Here is a 23291-nt window from a genome sequence, read left to right on the forward strand (position 1 = left end):
CTCTTATAAAAGAGAATGTCATACCCTAGGAAAGACAACACACTTTACACGCCGAAATCATCTCTTCAAGAGAAAAGTGTGTGGGTTTTTTGTTCTCTAGGTTTTGATCCTTATCGGCGAAGACAAACCTAGCTCTTTTACGGTTGTTGTTATTGTGGTTATTCATATTTATTGATACACCGGAAGAGTGTAAGAGTGAAAAGTAGGGGGAAGCCTAGGTTAGTGACTCCATAGGATAGTTTGGAGTAGGAATAGTGAAACGTGATCATCCATTGTATTCCCGTGTGTACTCATTCTATTGTCTAGTGGAGTTACTCTTTTTACTGGGATTCAAATTTCCCCAAAGTAGGCAGTTGAGGCCGAAATGGGTTATCACTCTTAGTGTCATTTACTTGCTTTTATTACTTGTGGTTTGTTGTTCTTTCAATTGTTCCTAACAACATCTAACAAGACATGTTACACAGTAAATATGGACTTTCAAGTGGTATTAGAGCAGGCACCCTAAGTTTCTGGGTGAGATTTGTACTGATCTTACTATTGTTGCTGGAAATAAACACATTCAGGGAATGAGGCTCTATTTCTCAAGCTCCTCTTCTCGATGGGCAGAAGTACGCCTACTGGAAGGCTAAGATGGGAGCTTTTATCAGGTCCATCGATCACAAAACATGGAAATCCATGATTACAGGCTGGGAAGCTCCCAAGAAGGTGTTGGAGGATAATGTTACCTATGTGAAGAAGCCTGAGATCAAGTGGAGTCCCACAGAAAATGAAGCCGCTCTCTCTAACTCCAAAGCTCTCAATGTCATCTACAATGGTGTTGACAGAAATGTTTTCAGGTTGATTAATACTTGTGAGAGTGCCAAGGAGGCTTGGGATATCCTTGAAACAACTTTTGAGGGGACTGATAAAGTAAAAAAAATTCTCGGTTACAACTTGTCACCACCAAGTTTGAGAACATGAGAATGCATGAGGATGAAACCATCAACGAGTTCTATGTGAGAGTTAGAGATCTTTCTAATGAGTCTCACTCTCTCGGGGAACACATGTCGGATGCCAAGCTTGCCAAGAAAATCTTGAGATCTCTTCGTGAGAGGTTCAAGATCAAAGTGACCACCATTGATGAAGTGCATGACACATGTGCAATGAAGGTGGATGAACTCATTGGGTCCTTACTCACCTACGAGATGTCGTTCTCAGGGTCCCCAAAGAAGAAATCAAGGGCTCTTGCTCTCAAGTCCTCTGCCCCCGAATCTTAGTCTCCTCAAGCTGAGACATCATCAGAATCTTACGAGGAGTCTCTGGACTTGATGGTCAAGAACTATGGGAAGCTTATGAAAAAGTTCGAGAAAAGATCCCCTAACTTTCCAGGGCAATTAACTGCACCCTTCAACCGAGAGAAGACATCCCAGAGGTATAAACCTGGAAATTACAACAGAAAATGAAGAGAGGATTAGGGAACCCCTCATGCGTTTAAAGGAAAATGCATTCAATGCAGAGAGTGTGAAGGTTTTGGTCACATCTAAGCTGAGTGTCCAAACTATCTAAGAAGACAGCAAAATAACTACTATTACACGCTCAACGATGAAGAACGCGAATCTGGTAGTGATGCCGGAGAGGATGGAGGCAATAACTTTCTTGTCTTTATGGCATAAAGTTTTGACCTACAGGAGGATTCATCAGAGGAGAATATAGGGAAAGTTGTCATGGCTCCTTCTAAGTGCTCAAATGATTTTAAGTCAGCTGGAAGTGGGGAACTCAGTGACAAATTTCTTCTGCATGCCTATGAAGTCATCATGTCTCAGACATGATCATCTGAAAGTGTTAATTCTTGTTTTGGAGAAGTGGAAGAAGAATTAAGTGATGATGTCTTACTGGAGGCTTACAAGACTCTATTTGTCAAGTGGGCCGACGAGTCTAACGCCTTCCTCAAGCAAAAATTGAAGATAGAAGAATTTCAATGCAAGCAAACCAGCTTGCTTGAAGAGATTGAAGAACTGAAGAAAGACTATCCTGAGATGCTGAATAGCAAAATTGAATCGCTTCTGGGTGAAAAATCTCATCTGCTCGAGGTCGTTAGGAGTCTGAAGAAGCAAATCTCCAAACTCAATGCTGACCTGGGGAATATGACCAAGTCAGTTCAAATTTTAAACTCGGGAACCTCTAACCGGAATGAAATTCTGAAGATTGGTCAGCTCTCCTCTAGTCATAGAGGTCTTGGGTATCACTCTTGTTCCTTTTCTTCTCAGAAAACAGTCTTTGTGTCTCCATCCCAAGTACCAGTTTTCAATGTGCGAAAGGTGTCTCCAACATCTTAAAAGACTTCAAGTCCTGTGTTACCAAGGTCAGCCCCTAAAACTGACTGGAGATGTCATTTTTTGTGGAAAATGAAGACATATCTGCCCGTTCTGTTACTCATTGTATTACAGATTTCTAGAGCGGAAAAACACCGGTCAAAATGTTCTCTTTGCCCAGAGCAGATTTCCCAAGTTGAAGGTGCACTTGAAGGAATGATCTGAGAGGCAGTCCTTTCACTCTTCGGCTCATCAAGTGTGGATGATCAAGCAAGATAATAGAGTTCTTGTTGCTTACACCTCTCAAGGCTACTGCTAGAGAGGACTAGTATTTTGACTGTGGGTGTTCAAGACGCATGATAAGAGACGACTCGTTTCTCAACAACACAACGAGTTACTCTAAGGGACATGCCACTTTTGGAGGTGACTCCTACTGTGGTTGGAAAAGGAAAGCTAAATGTTTCCGGCCTTCCAGTCCTTGACAATATCCTTCTTGTTGATGGCCTCAAAGCCAATCTGATCAGCATTAGTGAGTTGTGCGACAAAGATTTTGTTGGAATTGATCTTTTAAGAAAAAGTTTAACGCTTCGTTAAGCGGCAGAATTTTAAAAATTTTCTTTTTCAAGTAAAATAGTTTTTACTAACCTAGACAAAGTGCAAGCACATGTAAATAAAACTAATATGAGCATAATAAATTTACTAACCTCTTTAGAAGCTTGAACGTTGATGAGCCTTCGGAAGGTTGAAAACGTTCGTCTCCTCGCAGCACGTCTCTCTTTCTTTCCTCGGCAACTTGAGCAACCACGAAAGTTTCTATCACTAAATCACTCGAAATAAAAGGAATTAGTGTGTGGGCACTTTTAAACACTACGACTTAAGAACGAGTCTTGAAGTTGCAGAGCTAAACTCTAGGTCAAATGAGGACCTAGGTGCCAAAACAATAAAACGAAATTGACTAGAGAGAGAGAGGAGAGGGGCGGCCACAAGGTCTAGAGAGAGAGACTCTCAATCTCTAACTTATGTGGAATGAGAAAAATGAGAAGAATGAGGCTCCTATTTATAGGAGAGGTCTTACCTTCAATAAGGTAGTTTCCTCTTCTATAGAATATCACATATTCATGAGCCAATTTCCTCTTTTCCTCTATGACATACGATTGCTGCTCGGTCCGTGATGGTCACCGTCGCCGGATCCTTCCTTTCCTGCCGCGGACGCTAACCGTGCGCCACGGCCGTCCCGATCGTTCTAAGGACGTACTCTTTAAGTTTCCCGTCTTGAATCTACGCTTGAGTTGATAGCATTCGGATGTCAGATGCCCGTGATCCTGGTGGTATTCGCAGAACTTGTTTCGATCCCTCTTTGCAGGATCCTTTGTGAGAGGAGTAGGGCTCTCTAGCTTGTCGCGGTGCAGAATTAGGATCCGCTCCGGTGGGGTGTTCAAGGGGGTGAACGTCGAGAACTTTCGGAGGCTATCGACGTGTGACGGTCTCGGCCCGGGGAGGGAGCGGCCGTTAGGGGCCTGCCTCCCTTGTTCCTCCTCTTTCGAGGGTCGGGACGATCTCCATCTTGGTCGTCGCGGCGTCGACTACCCTGCCCCCCTGACTTCCGGCCATCTCGGCCATCGAGATAGTCCTCGATTCCCATGTACGTGCGGGCCCTCGTCATTAGCTCCGCCATGCTCCGCGGGACCTTCCCAACAATGGTCTTGAGGAAGTCCCTCGTGCGAACTCCTTCGGTGATCGCCGTGATGGCGTCCTTGTCGTCGAACCCCTCGACTTTGTGAGATTCCTCGGTGAAGCGAGCGAGGTATTGCCTCAACGTCTCGTCTCTCCCTTGCCGAATGGAGAGGAGGTGGGTCTTCGACTTCTTCTGTGCCACGAGCGTGGCGAAGCGGGCAAGGAAAGCCCCTTGCAAAGCCCGGAAGGACGGGATGCTCCCGGGTCTCAAGCTCCGAAACCACTCAACGCCCGACCCCGTGAGGGTTAGGCTGAAAGCTTGGCATAGGGTCGTGTCCGGCTACCCTTGCATCGTCATCCACGTCTCGTAGTGTTGGATGTGGAAGTTCGGGTCAGTCCGCCCATCATAGGGAGGGATGGACGACAATTTGAAGTTCCCCACGCAAGGTTGCGCGAGGATTTGCGCGACGAAGGGAGAGTATGAGCAAGGTAAGCCTTCTAGAAGGCTTGGATTTGTTTCCTTTTTTGTTCCTTGCCTTTCCTTGTCTCTCTCTTGGGCGCCTACCTCATTTCCTTTTAGGGGAAATTTGTTTCCTCTTTTTCTTTTGGAAAATATCTTCATACATTTATGCACAAAATATTCTCTCTTTCACACTAAGGGCTGACGAAATTTGGTCTCCCATTCACTTGAGTTGGACGGCCAAAAGCCTTCTAAAAAGGCTTTCTAGGTTTTTCTTTAATTGTTCATGACAACATAAGAAAAGCCCATTAAGAATTTTCAAGTAAAATTCTATGAAATGAAATTAATTCACAAGGCCCAATAAACATGTTATGGCCATGTGATATAATATGTCATCATATGACATTGTCAAAAAATTTATTGACATTCATTTCATGCCATGTCCAAAAAGACAAAATTACCTTTTCGACAATTTTCGTTCTTGTTTTGACTTAGCTTCCAGTTTAACTATTCCTACTCGATGTGATTCGTGACAGTGACCTCATGGATCCAAATGAACAAAGCTTGAGCTAAATACTTGGACTCAAAAGTTCACAAACCTTTTCCAAGTTTAGCTTAATGTCAACTGACTCCACTAAAGAGTTGACATTGAAAATCTCTCGGTTCAAATGAATTTATTTTCTACTCAAGAATTCAACCTAATTGTAATGAGTGGATCCACATAATATTATCAGTGTTTACCCTTCATGAATATCATCAGCTAGTCGGGATTTACAAAATTACCATTTTACCCTTCTAGCTGTTATTTCCTCAACTCCTTTATCGCTTGTGAATAAGTTAGAAACAATGTATTGACGAGGAGCTAACAAGTCACATTGTTTCATCCAAAAGAGTCAAGACTCAATTTGGAAACTGGCCAGTTCATTTATTCACACTCTAAGGAACAAAGCATGAGGTGATATACATTGCATTTCAGCAATCTTGTACATGAATTCCATATCTATGAGATCTTCACAAAGTTACTCATGAAATTGTCACAACTTAGTACTTCACCAATAGGCCTTGTACGGAATCACATAGTGAGTCCGAACTCTGACTTTCTCAAATGAGAATACTAAGGTGTGAAATGACATGTCTCATTTTAGGATTAAGGTAAGCACGATGCAATTCATACGTAGTGACTTCTAGACATAAGAGGTTTAATGGTTTGTTCTTATCTTGTCTCTAGAAGTGCACTGGTCAATTCAGTACCTTCGGAAGATACCTAGAAGAATTATAGAGTCTCCAACTCTCAATGCATCATAACCAGACATCATAGATTCTTCTAACAATCGTACTGAGGTCAATAGTCCTTTGACCCTTAGATTGCGAATATATCGTTTTAAGCAAAATACGAAGAGTTTGTTCATGCAAATCTACATTTGTCTCTTCGTAAGTTGTTTAGTTTGTTTATGGACTAAAGACTAATGTTTTATCATAAAGCTTCAAACAGACACAGAAGAATGAATGAACGTTTCAACTTTTTATTAATGAATAAGCAATTACAAGCAAGAGTCTTCATGAGACTTTATTACATCAAATGTACAATATAAAGATTACAACTCTTCTTGTGGGCACCATTGATAACAAACTCCCACTTGACTCAAAGAAGATGTGTGTAGTCCTTCATGCCTAATCCCTCTCGATGTTGGTCGAAGACCTTGTTCGCTAGGGCCTTTGTGAATGGATCTGCTAGGTTGTCCACCGTTGAGATCTTCATGACTTCCACATCTCCGCGCTGCACGATCTCTCGAATCAAATGGTATTTCCTCTCAATATGTTTAGAGCGCTTATGGCTTCGAGGTTCCTTTGAGTTAGCGACAGCCCCACTATTATCACAATAAAGGGTCATGGGCTCGTTGACATTTGGAACAACTTCCAAATACGTAAGGAATTTTCTAAGCCATACAGCCTCTTTGGATGCTTCACAAGCAGCCACATATTCTGCTTCCATTGTGGAGTCAGCAATGCAAGATTGCTTAATACTTCTCCACACAACAGCTCCACCATTAAGGATGAACACAGATCCCGAAGTGGATTTCCTGGAATCCTTATCCCCTTGAAAATCGGAGTCGGTATATCCCGTCATAGTCAGGTCAGTACCTGAGTATGTAAGCATCAAGTTCCTAGTTCTTCGAAGATACTTTAGAACATGCTTAACAGCAATCCAGTGCTCGGGTCCAGGGTTGGATTGGAAACGTCTAACTACGCCAACGGCGAAACAGATGTCAGGTCTAGTGCAAAGCATAGCATACATGAGGCTTCCTACGGCAGAGTCGTATGGAATTTTCCTCATGTCTTCAATATCTTGTGCAGTCTTGGGAGACTGGTCCTTAGAGAGTGAGACTCCATGACTAAAGGGTGTTTGGCCCTTCTTGGAGTCTTGCATCGAGAAGCGATCCATCACCTTATCAATATAAGATGCTTGAGAGAGCGACAGGGTCCGGTTTTTCCTATCTCGAAAGATTTGGATTCCCAGAATGTACGCGGCTTCTCCTAGATCCTTCATATCGAATTGCTTTGCCAGCCAGACCTTAACCTCAGATAACTTACCCACATCATTACCAATGAGTAGTATATCATCGACATATAGTACCAGAAACACAACTTTGCCTTCGTGTATTAACTTGTAAACACAAGGCTCATCTATTGACTGTTCAAAGCCGAAGCTTTTTACAGTTTCATTGAATCTAATATTCCATGACCTAGATGCTTGCTTTAGTTCATAAATGGACTTAAGTAACTCACAAACCTTGGTCTCTTGACCTTTATCCACGAAACCGTCTGGTTGAGCCATGTAAATGCGCTCGTCAAGATTTCCATTCAGGAAGGATGTCTTGACATCCATTTGCCAGATCTCATAGTCGAGAGCTGTAGCTATGGATAAGAGTATGCGGATGGATTTAAGCATCGCGACTGGCGAGAAGGTTTCTTCATAGTCAACCCCTTCTTGTTGGGTATAACCCTTCGCCACAAGTCGTGCTTTGAACGTCTCGACGTTCCCATCAGGACCCCTTTTCTTCTTGTATATCCACTTACACCCTACGGGTTTAATCCCTTCAGGAAGGTCTACAAGTTTCCAGACTTTGTTGACACACATCGAGTGCATCTCAACTTTCATGGCGTCAAGCCAATGGTTTGATTCAGAACAAGTCATCACTTGGCTATAGGAAACAGGATCATCCATGTCAGAGACGGCTACGAGAGAATCTCCATAAGACATGTACTTGTCAGGCTTTTGAGTAGCCCTCCCACTACGTCGAAGTACTACTCGACGAGATTCTGAATAGTTAGGTTGTGTTTCAGTTGGGGTAAGAACAGTTCTTACAGATGAGGTAGAAGCTTCCTCACCCAACTTTTCTTCAAGCACAATTTTGCTTCTAGGTTTTGCATCTTTCATAAAGTCCTCCTCAAGGAAACGAGCATTCGTGCTAACGAAAGTCTTATCGTCCTCGGGACTATCTTGGTTTCCTTTGGATATCCAACGAACATACACAATTCTGACCTACTAGCCAACTTGCTAGTCTTTTGCCTTAGCACGTGTGCATGGCAACCCCAAATTTTGATGCGGCCAAGATTCACTTTACGGCCAGTCCATCGTTCATAGGGAGTACCATGAACCGTCTTGGACGGAACTTGGTTCAGAATATAAGCGGCTTTTTTTAGGGCATATCCCCAAAAGGAAAGAGGGAGTGATGAGTAACTCATCAGTGATCTACCCATCTCCATAAGAGTTCGGTTTCTTCTCTCTGACACTCCGTTTTGTTGAGGTGTGCCAGGTGCGGTAAGCTGAGAAGCGATACCTTCTTCTTTAAGAAAGTCATCGAACTCTCCAGACATATACTCACCACCTCGATCAGATCGAAGGGTTTTGATCACTTTGCCAGTTTGCTTTTCCACTAAAGCCCTAAAGACCTTAAATACGTTAAAGGTCTCGGATTTGTGTTTGAGCAAATAGACAAACCCATATCGTGAGTAATCATCGGTGAAGGTAACGAAGTAATCGTATCCTCCACGTGCCTGTTGGTTGAGCGGACCACATACATCAGAATGTACTAGTTCCAGCAACTCAGTGGCTCTTCGACCCTTATCGGAGAAAGGTCGCTTGGTCATTTTTCCTTCTATGCAGGATTCACAAGTAGGTAGTGAACCTATTGCAGAGGCTTGGAGTGGACCATCCCTCACAAGTCTCTTAATCCTATCTACACTGATATGACCAAGTCTTAAGTGCCATAGGTGTGTTGATTTTGTTAGATCGGAGGATTCAGAAAGTTTGATCCTCTTTGGCTCCCTAATTAGATCATTATCTATTTCGGTGTCTAAAAGAGAAGGTTGAGTGAGATAGATGTAGAAATTAGCATTCTTCATACATGCATCAGTGACAAAAGAATTATCAGGAAACGAAATACGAATTCTATTCTTAATGAACTTTAAACAATAATCTTGCTCACGAAGATGAGCAACAGATATTAAGTTCTTTCCAAAGGAAGGAACGAAATAAACATTATTCAAGTTTAAAGTACGGTCTTCAAAAGACAGCGTCACGGATCCCACAGCCTTCGCAGACACCAGGCTCCCATCACCCCATTTGAAACAGAACTCGCATTCCTCTAATCTTTTGGTTTTCTTGAAACCATTCAAGGAACAACAAATATGGTTAGTAGCAGCGGAGTCAAGAATCCACGTTGATACATTATTAGCTACTAAGCATGCTTCGGTAACTAGAACAATACTATGTTCCTTTGCTTTGAGATAGGCGGGACAGTTCTTTTTATCGGCCTTGTGAGGTCTCTTCACAGTTCCAAAGGCGGAGGCTTTTTGCTCAGTAGCATGTGCCTCTCCTTGATTCCTCTTTCTCTTAGTGAGACCTACAGCAGTGTGAAGTTCCTCCATAAGCTTGGTAACAGTGTACTCTAGCTTGGTAACAGTGTACTCTAGCTTGTTAATGGAGTAGTTCATCTTGGAGGTATCAAGAGATGCGGGGAGAGTTTCTAAGATCATATCTATGACATTCTTCCCATTAATCTCAGATCCTAGGATTTCCATTTTATTCAGAAAACTAATGATCAATATCATAAAGTCTCCAACAGGAGTCCTAGCCTTCATGTGACAGTTCATTAGCTGTCGGACTGCTTGTTGCCTTGCTTGACGCATTTGCCCTTCAAACATCTCATGGAGATTGTTGAGCATGTCGGCGGCAGTCTCGATGTCACGATGTTGTTGTTGCAACACATTGTTCATTGATGCTAAGATATAGCACCTCACAATCTCATCGGAGCAGAGCCAGGCCGCCAAGGCGTCTTTGTCCTCTTGAGTTGAATCATTATTCGTCAGAGGAGGACACGGGGTGGTGAGTACCCTTTAGTGCTTGGTAAGGATTATGTCGAGGTTATGTTTCGAATCTACGCAGTTTCTGTTTTTGAGTTTGATCGAGGAAAGAAAGATAGAGAGATGGTTGAGAGACATATTGCCTATAAAGTTGAAACAAGTTTATGATTAGTCTTTGGTTTAGGATTTAAGTTTTATTAAGACTTTTATAAAATCCAAAGGTGTTATAAACCAAACGATAATTTACTCCCTCAAGAGAAGGCCGCAAAAAATCTCCTTTTATAAGTAAATGACACGTCATTAATGCTAAGCCAAGATGTCAATACATCTATTTTGACTAGCCACCTTGTAAATTGGTTTGATCACTCACATCCTTTCGCAGGGCCTCGAGGGAGGATTACTAGGGATTGAGCCTAAGTGTGCAACCAACCACTTAGTCCAAAAGATAAACTTTGAAAAACAATCCCCCAAGGGGAGGCCTTGCCATCATCGTCTCACTCTCGGACGTAGCTCATTGAGCAATGATCAGAGCAAAGCGCCCTTGAGTACTCTCATTTAAGAGAGGGCCACGAGGGTGACTCTTAGTCCGGCGACACTTGCACTTTTCATTAGTGTTGGGGATCGTGGGTTACAAACAACAACTATAACCCTCCCACTTAGTTTTTCGAGTTGGTTCATCGACTCTTATAACTTCGGAAACGCATTTCGTAGTTAAAGAGCGACAGAGCGGACAACTAGAAGAGAATCCTAGATCGACATGTTCAGAGCAGTATTAGTGCATAAAGGCACAAGGTACATACTCGATCTTTTCCTATTTTCTATTTCGGGAAAGTGCATGAGGGAAGTGTGAACTTCAACTCATTCGAACACTTGAAAGTTTGAGATTACACATCTTTTTATTTTTCGGCTTGTCAACAAGGAGACCTCCCACTCAAATTTTCAAGAGCATATAGATTTTGAACATACGTGATATAGATATAGTTTTGAAAACATTTTGAAAATTTATTTGATTTGGATTGACAAAATATTTTCAAGTTTGAAAGTGAAAACGGTTTTTTCAAAATTCAAACTAGTTTTGTAAAAAATTCAATTTCAATTAAACTTTCAAAAATCAAAACATTTTAATCTTACACATCATGTTTATAATCATATGAAAAACATTTTTGCTCAAGAAAATTTTCTCATTAGAGTTCTATAACTCATGGTAGTGGGGTTTGAAAATCCGGATTTCTAAAAAACTGGAGTTTCAGCACAGCCGCGCACCTCAGAGTAAAATCGTCATATCTGGCGGCTCCAATGTCCTTTTGAGCCGAAACCGGTGGCATTGGACAGAGGACAGACTGAGCTTTAATTTGATTCAAGAATCATTAAATTTCGATATCTGAGCAGAGAGTTATGCCACTTTTAAGCTCGAAGAAAAAGAAATAATTAAAGCTTGGTCCTTTTTAGGTGCGAAAAAGAATCGAGTGTAACGGAACGTTTTAGGATGTTGTTAAAGCTTTTATTGGTGTTTTATTAGCAAGGTAATAACAAGATATAAAAGAATTAACAACATGCATAAAACGATTCAAGTAAAAATAAGAAACTAGTAAGACAACAAAACTAGTCACAAAATTTTACTCGAAATTTCTCAAACCTTTAAAACACGTTTTTCAATATAAAAAATTAAAAACTTTTAGAACTGATTCTAATGTGTTTTAAAAACATCCCAAAATCATAGAAAAACAACATTGTTTTTAATTTAAAGACATGAGCAATAAATTAAAAAAAATCTAAGAAAACAATTCTAACTTGTCACAAAATTAGTAAACTTTCGAAAACAATTTTCAAGCTCATATTTTTAAATACATGTACATGCTAATCTTTGACCATAGCTATGATACCATTTGTTGGAATCGATCTAGGGTTTAAGAAAAAAATTTACGCTTCGGTAAGCGGCGGAAATTTAAAAATTTTCTTTTACAAGTAAAAACAGTTTTTTACTAACCTAGACAAAAGAGCAAGTACACCTAATTAAAAACTATTATGAGCTAAGAAGTTTACTAGCCTTTCTTGAAGCTGGAACTTTGAAGAAGCTTTTGGAAATTTTGCAACGCTCGTCTCCCCTCGCAGCACGTCCCTCTTTCTTTCCTCGGCACCTCGAGCAACCACGAAAGTTTCTATCACTAAATCACTCGAAATAAAAGAATTAGTGAGTGGGCACTTTTAAACACTACGACTTAAGAACGAGTCTTGAAGTCGCAGAGCTAAACACTAGGTCGAGTGAGGACCTAGGTGCCAAAACAAGAAAAATCGAAAATAAACTAGAGAGAGAGAGAAGAGGGGCGACAACCACAAGTTCTAGAGAGAGAAGCTCTCAATCTCTAACTTATGTGGAATGAGAAAAATGAGAAGAATGAGGCTCCTATTTATAGGAGAGGTCTCACCATCAATAAGATAGTTTCCTCCACATGCCTGTTAGCTGAGCGGACCACATACATTAGAATGTACTAGTTCCAGCAACTCAGTGGCTCTTCGACCTTTATCGGAGAAAGGTCGCTTAGTCATTTTTCCTTCTATGCAGGATTCACAAGTAGGTAGTGAACCTATTGCAGAGGCTTGGAGTGGACCATCCCTCACAAGTCTCTTAATCCTATCTAGGCTGATATGACCAAGTCTTAAGTGCCATAGGTATGTTGATTTTGTTAGATCGGAGGATTCAGAAAGTTTGATCCTATTTGTCTCCCTAATTAGATCAGTATCTATTTCAGTGTCTAAAATGGAAGGTTGAGTGGGATAAATGTAAAAAAGACCATTCTTCATACATGCATCAGTGACAAAAGAATTATCAGGAAACGAAATACGAATTCCATTCTTAATGAACTTTAAACAATAATCTTGCTCAAGAAGACGAGCAACGGATATTAAGTTCTTCCCAAAGGTAGGAACAAAATAAACATTATTCAAGTTTAAAGTGCGGTCTTCAAAAGACAGCGTCACGGATCCCACAGCCTTCGCAGACACCAGGCTCCCATCACCCCATTTGAAACAGAACTCGCCTTCCTCTAAGCTTTTGGTTTTCTTGAATCCATTCAAGGAACAACAAATATGATTAGTAGCAGTGGAGTCAAGAATCCACGTTGATACATTATCAGCTACTAAGCATGCTTCGTTAACTAGTACAATACTATGTTCCTTCGCTTTGAGATAGGCAGGACAGTTCTTTTTATCGGCCTTGTGAGGTCTCTTCTTAGTCCCAGAGGCGGAGGCTTTTTGCTAAGTAGCGTGTGCCTCTCCTTGATTCCTCTTTCTCTTAGTGAGACCTACAGCAGTATGAAGCTCCTTTATAAGCTTGGTAACAGTGTACTCTAGCTTGTTTATGGAGTAGTTCATCTTGGAGGTATCAAGAGATGCGGGGAGAGTTTCTAAGATCATATCTATGACATTCTTCCCATCAGTCTCAGATCCTAGGATTTCCATTTTATTCAGAAAACTAATGATTAGTATCATAAAGTCTCTAACAGGAGTCCTAGCCTTCATATGACAGTTCATAAACTGTCGGACAGCTTGTTGCCTTGCCCGACGCCTTTGCCCTCCAAACATCTCAAGGAGATTGTAGAGCATGTCAGCGGCAGTCTCGATGTCACGATGTTGCTTTTTTCAGCATATTGTTCATAGATGCTAAGATATAGCACCTCACAATCTCATCGGATTGAAGCCAGGCCGCTAAGGCGTCATTGTCCTCTTGAGTCGAATCATCATTCGTTAGAGGAGGACATGGGGTGGTAAGTACCCATTTGTGCTTGTTAACGGTAACTATTATGTCAAGGTTATGTTTCGAATCTACATAGTCTTTGTTTTCGAGTTTGTTCGAGGAAAAGATGATCGAGAGAGTGTTGAGAGACATGTTGCTTATTTAAGTTGAAACAAGTTTATGATTAGTCTTTGGTTTAAGATTTAAGTTTTATTTAGACTTTGATAAAATCCAAAGGTGTTATAAACCAAACAATAATTTACTCCCTCAAGAGAAGGCCGCAAAAAATCTCCATTTATAAGTAAATGACATATCATTAATGCTTAGCCAAGATGTCAATACATCAATTTTGACAAGCCACCTTTCAAATTGGTTTGATCACTCACATCCTTTCGCAGAGCCTCAAGGGAGGATTACTAGGGATTGAACCTAAGTGTGCAACCAACCACTTAGTCCAAAATATCAACTTTGAAAAACAATCCCCCAAGGGGAGGCCTTGTCATCATCGTCTCACTCTCGGACGTAGCTCATTGAGCAATGATCGAAGCAAAAACGCCTTGGAGTACTCCCATTTAAGAGAGGGTCGCAAGAGCGGCTCTTAGTCCCACGTTAATTGCTTCTTTCATTAGTGTTAGGGATCGTGGATTACAAACAACAAATATAACCCACCCACTTAGTTTTTGGAGTTGGTTCATCGACTCTTGTAAGTTCGGAAACGGATTTCCTAGTTAGAGAGCGACAGAGCGGACAACTAGAAGAGAATCCTAGATCATCATGTTCAGAGCAGTGTTAGTGCATAAAGGCACAAGGTACATACTCGATCTTTTCCTATTTTCTATTTCGGGAAAGTGCATGAGGGAAGTGTGAACTTCAACTCACTCGAACACTTGAAAGTTTGAGAATACACATCTTTTTATTTTTCGGCTTGTCTACAAGGAGACCTCCCACTCATATTTTCAAGAGCATATAGATTTTGAAAATATGTGATAAAGATATAGTTTTGAAAACATTTTGAAAATTTGTTTGATTTGGATGACATAATATTTTTCAAGTTTGAAGCGAAAACGGTTTTTCATAATTCAAACTAGTTTTGTAAAAATTCAATTTCAATTAAACTTTCAAAAATAAAAACATTTTAATCTTACACATCATGTTTATAATCTTATAAAAAACATTTTTGCTCAAGAAATTTTTCTCATTAGAGTTCTATAACTCATGGTAGTGGGGCTGAAAATCCGGAATTCTAAAAAACTGGACTTTCGGAACAGCCGCGCACCTCGGAGTAAAATCACCATAACTGGCGGCTCCGATGACCTTTTGACCTGAAACCGGTGGTATTGGACAGAGAACAGACAGGGATTTAATTTGATTCAAGAATCATTAAATTTCGATTTCTGAATAGAGAGTTATGCTACTTTTACTGCGGGTTTTACTCCAGGTCGAAGAAAAAGAAATAATTAAAGCTTGGTCCTTTTTAGGTGCGAAAAATAATCGAGTGTAACGGAACGTTTTAGGATGTTGTTAAAGCTTTTATTGGTGTTTTCTTAGCAAGGTAATAACATGATATAAAAGAATAACAACATGCATAAAATGATTCATGTAGATAAAAGAAACTAGTAAGACAAGAAAACTAGTCACAATATTTACTCGAAATTTCTCAAACCTTTAAAACACGTTTTTCAATATAAAAAATTAAAAACTTTTAGAACTGATTCTAATGTGTTTTAATAACATCCCAAACTCATAGAAAAAAACATGATTTTTAATTTAAAGGCAAGAGCAATAAATTAAAAAAAAAATCTAAGAAAACAATTCTAACTTGTCACAAAATTAGTAAACTTTTGAAAACGATTTTCAAGCTCATATTTTTAAATACATGTACATGCATATCTTTGACCATAGCTCTAATACCATTTGTTGGAATTGATCTAGGGTTTAAGAAAAAGTTTAACGCTTCGTTAAGCGGCGGAATTTTAAAAATTTTCTTTTTCAAGTAAAACAGTTTTTACTAACCTAGACAAAGTGCAAGCACATGTAAATAAAACTAATATGAGCATAATAAATTTACTAACCTCTTTAGAAGCTTGAACGTTGATGAGCCTTCGGAAGGTTGAAAACGTTCGTCTCCTCGCAGCACGTCTCTCTTTCTTTCCTCGGCAACTCGAGCAACCACGAAAGTTTCTGTCACTAAATCACTCGAAATAAAATGAATTAGTGTGTAGGCACTTTTAAACACTACGACTTAAGAACGAGTCTTGAAGTCGCAGAGCTAAACTCTAGGTCAAATGAGGACCTAGGTGCCAAAACAATAAAACGAAATTGACTAGAGAGAGAGAGAAGAGGGGCGGCCACAAGGTCTAGAGAGAGAGGCTCTCAATCTCTAACTTATGTGGAATGAGAAAAATGAGAAGAATGAGGTTCCTATTTATAGGAGAGGTCTTACCTTCAATAAGGTAGTTTCCTCTTCTATAGAATATCACATATTCATGAGCCAATTTCCTCTTTTCCCCTATGACATACTCGGCCAAGGTAAGCCTTCTAGAAGGCTTGGATTTGTTTCCTTTTTTGTTCCTTGCCTTGCCTTGTCTCTCTCTTGGGCGCCTACCTCATTTCCTTTTAGGGGAAATTTGTTTCCCCTTTTTCTTTTGGCAAGTATCTTCATACATTTATGCACAAAATATTCTCTCTTTCACACTAAGGGCTGCACGAAATTTGGTCTCCCATTCACTTGGGTTGGACGGCCAAAAGCCTTCTAAAAAGGCTTTCTATGTTTTTCTTTAATTGTTCATGACAACATAAGAAAAGCCCATTAAGAATTTTCAAGTAAAATTCTATGAAATGGAATTAATTCACAAGGCCCAATAAACATGTTATGGCCGTGTGATATAATATGTCATCATATGACATTGTCAAAAAATTTATTGACATTCATTTCATGCCATGTCCAAAAAGACAAAATTACCCTTTCGACAATTTTCGTTCTTGTTTTGACTTAGCTTCCAGTTTAACTATTCCTACTCGATGTGATTCGTGACAGTGACCTCATGGATCCAAATGAACAAAGCTTGAGCTAAATACTTGGACTCAAAAGTTCACAAACCTTTTCCAAGTTTAGCTTAATGTCAACTGACTCCTTTAAAGAGTTGACACTGAAAATCTCTCGGTTCAAATGAATTTATTTTCTACTCAAGAATTCAACCTAATTGTAATGAGTGGATCCACAGAATATATCAGTGTTTACCCTTCATGAATATCATCAGCTAGTCGGGATTTACAAAATTACCATTTTACCCTTCTAGTTGTTATTTCCTCAACTCCTTTGTCGCTTGTGAATAAGTTAGAAACAATGTATTGACGAGGAGGTAATAAGTCACATTGTTTCATCCAAAGGAGTCAAGACTCAATTTGGACACTGGCCAGTTCATTTATTCACACTCCAAGGAACAAAGCATGAGGTGATATACATTGCATTTCAGCAATCTTGTACATGAATTCCATATCTATGAGATCTTCACAAAGTTACTCATGACATTCTCAAACCTTAGTACTTCACCAATAGGCCTTGTACGGAATCACATAGTGAGTCCGAACTCTGACTTTCTCAAATGAGAATACTAAGGTGTGAAATGACATGTCTCATTTCAGGATTAAGGTAAGCACTATGCAATTCATACGTAGTGACTTCGAGACATAAGAGGTTAAATGGTTTGTTCTTATATTGTCTCTAGAAGTGCACTGGTTAATTCAGTACCTTCGGAAGATACCTAGAAGAACTATAGAGTCTCCAACTCTCAATGCCTCATAACCAGACATCATAGATTCTTCTAACAATCGTATTGAGGTCAATAGTCCTTTGACCCTTAGATTGCGAATATATCGTTTTAAGCAAACTACGAAGAGTTTGTTCATGCAAATCTACATTTGTCTCTTCGTAAGTTGTTTAGTTTGTTTATGGACTAAAGACTAATGTTTTATCATAAAGCTTCAAACAGACACAGAAGAATGAATGAACGTTTCAACTTTTTATTAATGAATAAGTAATTACAAGCAAGAGTCTTCATGAGACTTTATTACATCAAATGTACAATATAAAGATTACAACTCTTCTTGTGGGCACCATTGACAACAGATTTAACGGTCACGTTCACAAAAAATGACTGTTCTATCACCCGCGAGGACAACTCAGTGTACATGAAGGGACTGAGATCCCCTGACAATTGCTATTTGTGGTCTGCTCCTTCGACTGCTCCTTCTACTTGTCTTGTAAGCAAAACTGATATCACTGATCTCTGGCACAATAGACTTGGGCATTTGAATCTGAGGAGCTTAGGCAACCTTGTGTCCAAAGAGGCTGTTCGAGGTCTACCTGAGCTCAAGATCAAAGAAGGAAGGGTCTGTGGTCAATGCCAAGTTGGGAAACAAGTTCGTACGTCACACAAGAAAGTTGACTTTCTCACAACCTCTCGTGTTTTGGAGCTTCTTCACATGGAACTCATGTGTCCCATGCAGGTTGAGAGTCTCGGTGGCAGAAGATATATCCTTGTAGTTGTTGTCAACTACTCAAGGTACACCTGAGTTGAGTTCCTCAGAGAAAAGTCTGATGCCTTTGACGCGTTCCACACTCTGAGTTTGAGGTTGCAGCGAGAGAATGAGAACTCTTTAGGGAAGATTATGAAGATTCGCAGTGACCATGGAATAGAGTTTGAGAACAGCAAATTTCTTGAGTTATGAAATTCTTAAGGGATCATGCATGAGTTCTCGGCTCCAATCACTCATCATCATAATGGAATTTTGGAAAGCAAAAACAGGACAATTCAGGAGATGGCTTAAGTTATCCTTCATGCGAAATCTCTACCTTATCGCTTTTGGGCATAAGCGGTTAACACTGATTGCCATATTCACAACCACGTGTCTATTCGTCCCGGCATGTCATGCACCAGCTATGAAATTTTGCGGAGGAGGAAGTCCAACGTTAAGTATTTTCACATTTGGCAGTACATGTTTTGTCCTTGCGGACAGGGAACCCAAGAAGAAGTTAGATGCCAAGAGTGATGAAGCCATCTTTTTGGGGTATAACTCTAGTGGCGCTGATTTCAGAGTCTTCAACAAGAGGACTCAGTGTATTATGGAATCAAGAAATGTAGTGGTGGATGATGAAGACAGGGTCTCTGAGGAAGATGAAGTCAGCAACTCTCCTTATATTCTTCCTAGTGTCCCAGAGGATGTCTCAGACACTGATGATGCTTCCGATGTCTCAGAGGAAAGGGCTATATCTGAATCTCATGTGAAGAAAGTATCGAGCAGAGTAAAGAAGAATCAACCTGCAGAGGCTATCATCGGCAACCTACACGAAGGAGTCACCACAAGGAGAAATGAACCAGTGAACTACAAAGAGATGATAAGCAATGTATGCTTCACATCCATGATTGAGCCAAAGAATGTCATCGAGGCTGTAAGTGATGAGTTTTGGATGATTGCTATGCAAGAAGAACTGGTCCAGTTTGAGAGGAACGAAGTCTGGAAGCTTGTGCCTAGACACACGAGGTAAATGTTATTGGTACCAAATGGATCTTCAAGAACAAGTCTGATGCTCTAGGCAATGTCACGAGGAACAAAGCTAGGCTGGTTGCTCAGGGTTACTCTCAGATCGAGGGCCTAGACTTTATAAGACGTTTGCTCATGTGGCAAGACACGAAGCCATTCGCCTCATTCTTGGTATTTCTTGTCTCAAAAAGTTCAAATTGTTCCAGATGAACGTCAAGAGTGCTTTCTTGAATGGTATACTCAATGAAGAGGTCTACGTCGAACAACCTAAGGGGTTTGTGGACCCTAAGTTTCCTTATCATGTCTATAAACTTCATAAATCCTTGTATGGTCTGAAACAAGCTCCTAGTGCTTGGTATGAGCGTCTGGCAGAATACCTCACTCACAAGAGGTATGTCAGAGGTGTGAAGGATCAAACTCTATTCATCAAACGATCTGGTTCAGAGATGATGTTTTCTCAAATCTATGTGGATGATATAGTCTTTGGAGGGATGTCCCAGCCTATGGTGGACCACTTTGTAGATCAAATGTGGTCAGAGTTTGAGATGATTATGGTTGGAGAGCTCTCATACTTCTTGGGATTTCAGATCAAGCAATTTGAAGAAGGCATTTTCTTATCCCAGTGTAAGTATGCCAAGGAACTTGTGAAGAAATTTGGTCTCGAGTCTGGGAAACTAAAGAGGACTCCTGCCTCTGCCACAGTCAAACTCTCCAAAGAAGATGGAGCTGAGCCGGTTGACACCAAACTGTATAGAAGCATGATTGGGAGCCTCCTTTACTTGATAGCAAGAAGACCTGACATTTCTTATTCAGAGGGTGTCTCCGCTAGATTTCAGGCTCAACCCACCTCAACTCATCTGAGCTATGTTAAAAGGATCGTCAAGTACATCCATGGCACCACTGACTATGGTATGCTCTATTCTTTTGACACCAACTCTTGCCTTATTGGGTATTCTGATGCAGATTGGGGAGGTAATTCAGATGATAGAAAGAGCACCTCAGGGGGATGCTTCTTTCTTGGAAATAACCGGATCTCCTAGTTTAGCAAGAAGCGGAACTGTGTCTCTCTTTCAACTGCTGAAGCCGAGTATATAGCTGCTGGTGCTTCCTGCACAAAGCTTGTTTATCTCTCAAATCTATGCTGGAAGAGTACGATGTCCCTCAGGATGTTGTAACCTTGTACTGTGACAAAACTAGTGCTATCAACATTGCCAAGAACCTTATCCAGCACATCAAGACCAAGCACATTGAGATTAGGCATCACTACATCAGAGACCCGGTAAATTACAAAATTCTGTCATTGGAACATGTAAGCACAGAGAATCAGTTGGCTGATATCTTCACCAAGCCCCTGGATATGATAAAATTTGAGAAGTTGCGTTCTGCGTTGGGAGTTTGTATTCCCGACTTATAGAAATTAATGGACTAGTCAAGATATGGTTGGGCTCTTGTCTTGGTCAATAAAAGGCCTATTTGGGGAGGTTCTTTGCTGGTTTGTCAAAACGCAGCGTTTCGTCTGTTAAGTGCGAAGCTCACTGTGACGGTTTATTTCCCTAGGAAGGTCGCGAATCTCTCAACTAATATTATTACTCACTCTGAACATAACTGTGTCAGGAGTTACATTTCAAATTTTCTCCCTTCACCTTGTTATCGCCTTCTTTAGTATTGCATTTTGGCTATGTTTGCAAAAATGGTGCGTACCAGGACAGGAAAAGATTCCATCAAAAGGGTTGGTAAGGAAAGTACTGGAAAGAAACAACTTTTTGGCTTAAAGAAGATAATTTCTGAGGTCAACCATCATGGAGTGAAGATCATCAAAGGAAAGTCGAGTGGGGTCGATGGTTCGGCCGGAGATCCATCCTCAACGACTAAACCTCTGAATCTTCGTGAAAATATGCTTCCCTTCCCCCAGGTAGAAGCTACTGTTCTCCTTTACTTTATCCCAGCTTCTAGGGATGTTCCTAGAGACATGCAATAGAATGTCGCATCTGAGTCCGGTACCGCTGAGAGAGAAACAGTCTCGTCCGCCGCTGACGCGATGCTAGATCTTGGAAAGCTTGAAAAGGCTAATGTCAAAAACACCACTTCTGACAACCCTAGATCTCCCCAGGGTGAGAAAGAGTTTGACAATTCTACTCTGACGGAGATGACCAGGGAATTGAAGGGTTGTGGCTACACCTTTGATGAGGTTGAAGAGGATATGACTGCAAAGACATGGATCACTCCAGAAGAATTTGAGAGAGTAATGAGCACTAGTCGTCCCCCCCCCCCCCCGAGCGCGAAGAAGAATCTGCTCATGTACCATCCCCCAAAATGAAAGAGAAACTGATGAAGAAGAAAGGGAAAAAGGTGATGAATTCTAAGAAGAGAAAGAGGAAACCTGAGACAAAGACCAACGATGAAGCTCCAGAGGAAGAAGGTCAAGAGGATGACGTGACTGATCATGTCACGAAGATCATTGAAGAAGAATAGGTTGAAGAGGAAAGAACCTATGAGAAGAAGAAGAAGACTTCAAGGAAAGAAGTCGCTGACGTTCCTATCACTGGCATATCCTTCCACATGATCCAGAATGCCAACCGATGGAAATATGTCATTCTTCGCAGCATTGCTCCAGAGCAAGTGCTGTCTAATGAGGCCCTTACATGCATATATATTGTTGATCTTGTCAAGGATGTTGGGTTTTTCTCATCAGTCACCTCTGTGGGATCCTACCATGCCCAACTTGTGAGAGAATTCATTGTAAATTTTCCTGATCAAATCTATGATGCCACATCTCCAAACTTTCAAAAGGTGTTTGTAAGAAACAAATGCGTCGAGTTTTCTCCTAAGGTGATTCATGAGTTCTTAGAGTCTCAAGCCCCTACTGCTGAAGACCAGATGCTCTACCAGAATAGAGTTAGTCAAAGAACTCTCTGGTGGTAAAGATGAGAAGGGTTGGCCTGAAACCAGTCTATATCGTGCATCGCTCCTCAGCTCCAAGTACTCTGTCCATCACAAGATTGGGATAAAAAAACTGGCTTCCTTCTGCACATTCTACAGGTGTATCTCTTGCTCTTGCCCAGTTTTTGTACATGATAGGTATTGGAAGGTCCTTAGATTTTGGGAAGTTCTTCTACTCCCAGATTCTCAAGCACGCAGGTTCTGTGGCCATCAAGTTTCCCATCGCCTATCCGGCGATGATCATTGGAATTCTCGTCCGTCAGCACGCTGATTTGCTCTCTCCTGAGGAGTTGAAGGCATGTAACTCTGCCCCGGGAAAAATTACCTTTAGCTACAAGCTTTTTTAGAAGCACCATGTTGCAGACATAAGGAAGCCGCCCCAGTCCAGCCTCCCTCATGCCAAGTTCTTCTCCCCTGACGCTCATGTTGTGCCTCCCATGTCATCTGACATCAGGAAGCTGATCGCACTCTCTATCGTGGATGAGATCAATCACCTGGAGACGGTGACTGCCATATCTTCTAAGCGCAAGAAGGTCTTAGAGGAGGCCCTCGCAAAAATGTTGTCTGGTGGATCTTCTTCTACTTCTCACTGATTCACTTGGTTTAATATTTGTCTTTCTGTTTAGTCTTTATGATTTCCTGTTCTTCCTCATTTTTTTCTTGAACTTCTGGTCTGTAATATATTTTTTTTCTTGTCTTTCTTACTTTGCCTTTGCTTGGCAAAAAAAGGGAGTCAATTGATACTTTGATAATCTGAAAACTACATTAAAATTGATAATATGCTATGTTAGCTGTTATGTTCTGTGCTTTCCTTTGTCAGTCACTGTGACATGAGTGAATCTTGCAGTGCTTAGTTCTCCTCTGTCAGTCACTGTGACATGACTGATCTTGCAGTTTGGCGTATGTTGTTCACTCAGTTTTACAAGTATAGAGTTTTGCCTTCTCAAAGCCAAAGGGGGAGATTGTTGTTACATTGAGGTTGGCGTTTTGGCTCAGTCAACTCTATTGTTCCTAGTGTTGGTTCTTGCATCGCACAGAACATCCTTTGTCACTTTATGCCAGGATACGACGTGGCCTCCCTGACAGCTTTTTGTCTTTCCTCGTCCTGATGTGTGCCATCTGTCCCGGTGTCTGATCATAGGACATTCTCATCTCATGTCTCTTATAAAAGAGAATGTGATACCCTAGGAAGGGCAACACACTTTACACGCCGAAATCATCTCTTCAAGAGAAAAGTGTATGGGTTTTTTGTTCTCTAGGTTTTGATCCTTAACGGAGAGGA

At 40.8% G+C, this 23291-nt stretch overlaps 1 protein-coding gene across 1 annotated transcript; it reads left to right on the forward strand.

Moving 5' to 3' along the window:
* Positions 1–2699: 2699 nt before the first annotated feature.
* LOC149404866 (uncharacterized) lies at positions 2700–18100 on the forward strand. Its single transcript, XM_089607703.1, has 2 exons — positions 2700–2820; positions 17655–18100. Exons 1-2 carry the CDS (start codon positions 2700–2702, stop codon positions 18098–18100), a joined length of 567 nt encoding a protein of 188 aa, XP_089463829.1.
* The last annotated feature ends 5191 nt before the right edge of the window (positions 18101–23291 follow it).

Source organism: Urtica dioica, chromosome 2, assembly GCF_054948205.1.
Source record: "Urtica dioica subsp. dioica isolate 48M chromosome 2, U.dioica_male_clone48M_v1_H2, whole genome shotgun sequence".
Classification (NCBI taxonomy): Eukaryota; Viridiplantae; Streptophyta; class Magnoliopsida; order Rosales; family Urticaceae; genus Urtica; species Urtica dioica.